The sequence below is a fragment of the Lathyrus oleraceus genome, chromosome 5 (assembly GCF_024323335.1).
Source record: "Lathyrus oleraceus cultivar Zhongwan6 chromosome 5, CAAS_Psat_ZW6_1.0, whole genome shotgun sequence".
NCBI classification, from domain to species: Eukaryota; Viridiplantae; Streptophyta; class Magnoliopsida; order Fabales; family Fabaceae; genus Lathyrus; species Lathyrus oleraceus.
This window is the reverse complement of record NC_066583.1, coordinates 183,461,685-183,469,069: the sequence shown is the minus strand read 5'-3', so window position 1 is coordinate 183,469,069 and position 7,385 is coordinate 183,461,685. Positions and strand designations below refer to the sequence as shown.

Below are 7,385 nucleotides of genomic sequence, written 5' to 3'. Positions count from 1 at the left end.
TGATGGTTATTGTTGATTTTTTTTTCTAAAAACTAGGTTCAAATGAAGAAAACTAGCATGAGAAAATATTGACACCTTTTGAACACGATGAAAAAGTGGAAAAGTGAAATGATAACCCAGTAGAACTAAAAAATAGAATGAGAGAAGGAAGTGAGTCAATATTGTATTAGCTTAATCCAATTAATTAAGATGATCATGCAGTATGGTCCACCCTTTTTGTCCATAGATCAACTAATAAAGCTTAACTTAACATGACCCAAATTTCTTCATCCTCACGTCACATTTGATCTCATATATTTGTAATAATAATGAAAACAAGCAAAAGCAAGTGGCATTAGCAACATATAAAAACAGAAATAGAAACAAGAAGCCCCCAATCCATAATGAGTTTTGAGTTCAGTGGGCAGAAGTTGTGGGAGTGAAAGTCTCAAAGTAGTAGCAGCCAGCTCATTCCTGACTCCAGAGTCGACATCGACTTCACACCAACCTCACTAAAAACACACATTAGAACATTACACTCTTTTTTCACTGTATATACTAACTAAGCACCGTCGTTTATCGTTTATATAAAAAGGTATCATTCATTACTCATTACTCATCACAACAAACTGCATAATTAATCAAACTACTACTAGTACTTCTATTACTTCTCTCTTTCAGTCACACACACAAAAAAAACAGAATGGACTACGGCAGGCTAGGATTATCCGACCCTGGTGGTTCCACACCCTCCGAACCTATAATTCATCCCAAAGCAAGATCTTCTTCAAAGAAGAAAATCATTTTCCTCTCACTCCTCACTGTCTTGCTCATCGTTGCCTCGGCTGTTTCCGCTGCAATGCTCACTCGAATCCACTACCGCCGTGAAAACCAACCGAAAAATCCATCTCTCCGAAGTAATCCAACACAAGCGATCTCTCGAACATGTAGCAAAACTCGTTTCCCTTCGCTCTGTGAAACTTCTCTTCTCGATTACCCCGGATCCACAATCGCGACAGAGAAAGACCTTATCCACATTTCGCTCAACATGACGCTACAGCATCTCTCCAAAGCTCTCTATTCCTCCGCCTCTATCTCTTCCACCGTTGGCATGAACCCTCGCATCCGCGCCGCTTACCAAGACTGTCTCGAACTTCTCGACGACTCCATTGACGCTCTCACTCGCGCATTAACCTCCGTCGTACCTTCCTCCTCCTCCAAAGGCGCCGCTAAGCCTCTTACCTCATCCTCCACCGACGATGTACTCACGTGGCTAAGCGCAGCACTTACCAACCAAGACACGTGCGCTGAAGGTTTTACCGACACTTCCGGTAACGTAAAAGATCAGATGGCGAATAACATAAAGGACTTGTCGGAGCTAGTGAGTAATTGTTTAGCCATTTTCTCTAACTCCGGCGCTGGAGATGATTTCGCCGGTGTTCCTATACATAATAAGAGACGGTTAATGACAATGCCAGAAAATGATTTTCCGATATGGTTGCGAAAACGAGAGAGAAGATTGTTGGGCTTGCCGGTGTCGGCGTTACAGGCTGATGTGATAGTTTCTAAAGATGGTAACGGAACGGTAAAAACCATATCGGAAGCTCTTAAGATGATACCTGAATACGGTAACCGACGCTTCATTATCTATATCAGACAAGGAAGGTAAATTAACATTTATTAATTTTCTAATCATTATTTTAATTTAGTTAAAAATTACTGCCTAATGACAACTGAGGTTAGATTTGATACTGAGTATTACGGTTGAAACCCTGCAAATGATGGAGAGACAAAGTTATTTAACGTTAAAATTCACATCCGAATCGGATTAATCAATTAAGTGTTTGGATATGGATACACATGAAAAAAAATTATTTTTCTACTATTTATTAGTGGAATGTGTCATTGACTTGCTGACAATGATGACCATTCATGTAACAATAACTGTAATCATGTGATTAGTGACATTACAAATGTTTACATGGATCTATCGAACAAAAGGTTATTGTGTTTTTCTTAATTAATTACTAATTAATTAGGTTGTGATGGTGTAGTAATTGATTAAATAGAATAGTACTACTATATGAAAGATAAGCGTGTTTGGTGCGACGTTGACAATTTTACAATTATAGATAAAGAAAAAGTACTAATAATATTTTTAATTAATGCAAAATTACATTTCAGGTATGAAGAAGACAATTTAAAGATCGGAAGGAAGAAGACTAATGTTATGATCATGGGGGACGGAAAGGGAAAGACAGTGATCACAGGGGGCAAAAATGTTATGCAAAACTTGACCACATTTCACACTGCTTCCTTTGGTAAATTTTCCTACCGTTTTCTTTTTTCTATGGTATTTAAATCCTAACATAACATAGAAAAATAATTTATTTATTATAAAGATATATTTTGGCCTTTTATTGTTAAAACAATTAAGGGAAGGAGAAAAAAAAAACACGAAACTAAAGTTCAAAACCATGCACAAAACGAGGTAAACTCCGTACAAGCTGCTATTGTAGACCACATTGTCATATTTCAAGATTCCTTGCTGTTTACTCACATGTCTACTACTCCAACTGTATATCAAATTTTAAAATAAAAATATTACTGTACCAAGTGAAAATTCATTGTTAATTAATATCATGAATCTAAGTCATGAGAATTATAAATCTTAACTTAGCTTTTATTGAATTCGAAAGCTACTTTAACATTAAAAGCTAACAAAAAGAACTTTAAAAATAAAATAAAAAGTTGTCTGACAATTGTGATTAGTTTTTGCTTATATATTTTTTCATAGAAAAGTAGTGTGACATAAACATTTAAAAAAACAAAAAAACATTTATATTTGTAGTTTATTTATAATTATTTTTAGACATTTATACTTGATCATATGTTTGGTCCAACTTCTTCTTTTACTGAGAAGAGAAGCTGACAAAAAAAAAGCTAAGCCAAACATAGCACTAAAATTATTCAAACCTGGCCCACTTTCCTTACCTCTCTTAGTGAATTCTACTTCAGCATTATCATGACACGTTATTATATTTTTATTTGCATTTTTATTTTTTGATCAATTTTTTTTAGTTTATTTATTTATAATTAAAAAAACTACCAAGGTTTCCTTTATTCTTATCCTTATTTCCCCAGTTGCATAATAGTCTAATGAGAAAATTTGGCAATGAGACAAACACATTGTCAGGTGAACTTTTTATTATGCTACCAATAATTCAATTGAAAATAAAAACTAATGGCTCCAATTTAAAGTAGCCGAAACCAAATTATTGTGAGTGGGTCATGCATTGCTTATCCCGCTGAAAAACAATAACATGTTCTTGTCCGGCACCGGCACTATATAATAAATCAATAATCAATAATAATAATAACAGAAATTTCCTAATTCCTAAAAACAATGCCACTATCGATACTTCCATTTCAACCACTTATAATAAGTTCATTAAAGATGCACAAATCATCGTATTATGTAATCTTATATGGGATTTTATTTTGCAGCTGCTAGTGGTCCAGGTTTCATTGCAAGAGACATGACATTCGAGAACTACGCCGGGCCATCAAAGCACCAAGCGGTGGCCCTCCGTGTCGGATCAGACCACGCGGTGGTCTACCGATGCAACGTCATCGGATACCAAGACACAATGTATGCACATTCAAATCGTCAATTCTACCGCGAATGTGACATTTACGGTACCGTGGATTTCATATTCGGCAACGCTGCAGTTGTTTTCCAAAACTGCAGCCTCTACGCGCGAAAGCCCATGGCGCAACAGAAAAACACCATCACAGCTCAAAACAGAAAAGACCCGAATCAGAACACGGGTATATCCATCCACAACTGTAGAATCCTAGCCACACAAGATCTAGAAGCATCCAAGGGAAACTTCACAACATATCTGGGCCGTCCATGGAAACTATACTCTAGAACAGTGTACATGTTATCATACATGGGGGATCATTTAAATCCACGTGGGTGGTTAGAATGGAATACAACTTTTGCTTTAGACACCTTGTACTATGGTGAATACATGAATTATGGACCGGGTGGAGCTATTGGGCAACGGGTAAGTTGGCCTGGGTATCGGGTTATTACATCCACCGTGGAAGCTAATAGATTCACGGTGGCTCAGTTCATATCAGGCTCGACATGGTTGCCGTCTACGGGAGTGGCATATGTAGCTGGCTTAAACACCTAAAATCTAAAATCTATTCTCCTCCACCTATAGATAGATGTACCTTTCAATTCTAAATCTTATTTCACGGTTTAAAGTACTGATTTAATTTGATTTACCTATATAATTTATAGTACATACTTTGTTTGGTAATTGTACCAAACGGCATATATATATTTTTTTTCTATCAATGATAATGATGACAAGTATAAGTTTATTTGAAAAAATGAGAAATATAAGTTGTAAACAGTGTTTGATATTATATATGGCTTTTATCTAACCTTTGTTTTTTTTAATCCTTCACAACACAAGCATAACTAAATGTACATGTATAAATATACAGATTCAGATTTTTGCTGTTGTCAACTACTCACGCACAAAATTAGAAATGTTAAAAAATTACATATTTTTTTAGTTGTGCAATTAAGATCAAACATTGTGAAGCTGGAAAACTGCAAAATGATTCAATTTCAAAATTACATTTACCTCAGTATATCAAATGTTTTTTTTTTATCTTTAATCATATAAAATTATATGTATGTGCCTAAAGCAAATTTTAAATAAAATTTAATATAAAATATTTAAATTTAAAATTATTTATTAAATTTTTCTAATTGATTTTATTTAATATGCACTAATTCACTCAATATTTATTCATACAATGTTGATTTTAAGGAAAAACTTATTAATTATAAAACTACTATTATTATTATTAATTATTATTATTATTATTAATAATGTAAATTTATGGCATAAAATGGTAAAATAAAAAATACTTAAATATTTTTACATTCAATATGTTTTGATTCATTCATTCAAATTATATAATACATCTCGTAATATAAATTCAAAATCACTATAAATTAAAAAGGATAAATATGCGAACAAACTCATAAAACTCATGTTAATAGTATATAACGGCAAAATATTTACAAATGTGACAAAGTCTACAAATATAACGAAATTGAAATGTTCGGAATACCCATGTCTCCGTAGCGTTTAAGAAATTAAAATCATTGATTGAATATGCATTGAGTTAAAACTAATACGTCAATCTGAACAAAACAAACACTGCACCAAGACAGGAAAATAAAATAACGTCACAATAAGACGATGACCAACACAATGTCACACTAAGACGACGAATTACGAAAAAAAATTAAAAATATATTTAAAATCACTTATTTAAATGGAAAAGAAAAGAAAAATAACTTAAAGGGTAATTTTAGATCAAAATTTTGACCCTTAAATCATCCCTCATTAGTGGGTGAAGAAAGGGGAAAAACTAAAATTATTAAAAAAATATTTATATTATTTATTATATATATATATATATATATATATATAATATATATATATATATATATATATATATATATATATATATATTAAATTTTACGTGTTTGAGCCCATATAATTGTTATTACTCATAATAATTGATTTAAATAATAAAGATAATAAGTGTAATACTTGCATTTCTTTGCCTGATCTTAGTCTCTCTCCAAATTAAATTAAATGCAAGTACTAGTCATAAATTAATAGCATAATTAATCGTAAAGTTTTTTATTTTAATTTAATTTAATGTTTTGTTTTGGTTTTTTAATTAAAAATATTATATATTGGTGTTAGTTAGAAATTCTTCATGTGCAAAGTTTGATGAATAGGATACGACACTAACTAAGATGATATTTAGTTGAACGAGAACATATGATGACATGAGCGACAAGGTCAATGTTCGGTCATAAATGTAGAGTTCCACATATTTGACGATGAGTTTTTGACCGAAGATTTTTTCAAGTGTTAAGATTGCTTCTCCCCAAAACTCGACAAGTTGAGTCATCAGTTGTGATAGTTTAGGCAAAGTAAAAGGATTAGATTGAATAACGGATTTTTAATCTTATCTAAATGTCGAAGACACGTGAAAACATGGTAGAAGATTGGAAACTTCACAGGAGATTATGTGTCGCACAGTAGGAAAATAGTCGTTGTAGACCGTTATTTTTACATTAGTATATATAATGGTTCTAGCGTTATGAATCACGTGACAATATCATTATAAAATCTCTATAGACCTCAAAGTACCCAAGTCAGAGTGAGAAACGAGTCTGTGAGGAAAATGTATGATTTTGTACACCAATTTTTCTTTACTTAATTGAATCGACTTTTATTTTTCCTTTACTTTGTCTTAAATTTATTACTTTTTCAGTTTATTTTGAATTTTGACATAGTCGAAACCAACAATCTCTTTGTTTATCTTTTTAGTTTTGTTTACTTTATTAAACACTCTGTTTTAGCCTATAACAACAGTCGAGAGATTGTTTTTTAGAAAATATGTACAAAAATGCCTTAGGATTTGCTGGTTTGATCCTGCAAGCAATTATTCAAAATTAAATGATTGTTTATCAAAAACACTGGAAAACAACTAGTCTCTTAAGAATTGTTCTGTTACACAAAAAGGTCTTTGCCATTAAAAATTCTGGAAAAAAAACGTTAATTTTGGCTACATGGCGTGACAGTACATTAGTTAATAAACTGAGCCACCATATGTATTAAAAAAATGGTATTTTTGATAGGTTTTATTTTCGGAGGTTAAAAACTCTGCAAAGTGTTAATTATGTGTAAAAAAATAACTAAAATTTAGTGACTATCATTTTCTTCTGCTCTTTCAACATTGTCATTTCCAACTTCCTCACTGTAACTTTCTTTGTTTGCTTGTATAGATCTCCATCAAAGCCTGCATATTTTTCTCTTACCACTCAAAAAAATTTGCATCCCTAAGGAGCCTATACTTTATAACTTATGAAAACCTTGATGTTAGTTCCTTGTCTGGTAATATATTTAATGTATGTGTCTATAAGCACGCCTTGAGGTTGGTAAAAGAAACACCGACCAGGTTCTTCCCAAGGGGGTGATTTATCCTAGTTTTGCCACCAACTGAAGAATTGACCTAAGAACATAATACACATAATATAACGAATATGGAAAGGGATAACATATGTAGCATAAACCAGAACCATCAACATAACACAACATGATAAACCTAATTGATATACATCATGAAAAGAAATACAAATAAGAGAAGCAAAAGGCATGTGTCATAACAGTAGTTGGAATACGAATGAAATTAACACCACATAGGAACGTAGTGGCTGCAAAGCCACATATATACACCGCCAAAAGTAACAAAAGTACACCACCGATCTAACAAAGACTTAATGTCATTGT

At 32.4% G+C, this 7,385-nt stretch overlaps 1 protein-coding gene across 1 annotated transcript; it reads left to right on the top strand.

Moving 5' to 3' along the window:
• The first annotated feature begins 331 nt into the window (after positions 1-331).
• Positions 332-4,440, top strand: LOC127082034 (probable pectinesterase/pectinesterase inhibitor 34). The gene is made up of 3 exons (XM_051022259.1): positions 332-1,644; positions 2,164-2,300; positions 3,487-4,440. The coding sequence occupies exons 1-3, from the start codon at positions 683-685 to the stop codon at positions 4,182-4,184; spliced, it is 1,797 nt and encodes a 598-aa protein (XP_050878216.1). The 5' UTR covers positions 332-682; the 3' UTR covers positions 4,185-4,440.
• Positions 4,441-7,385: the final 2,945 nt, after the last annotated feature.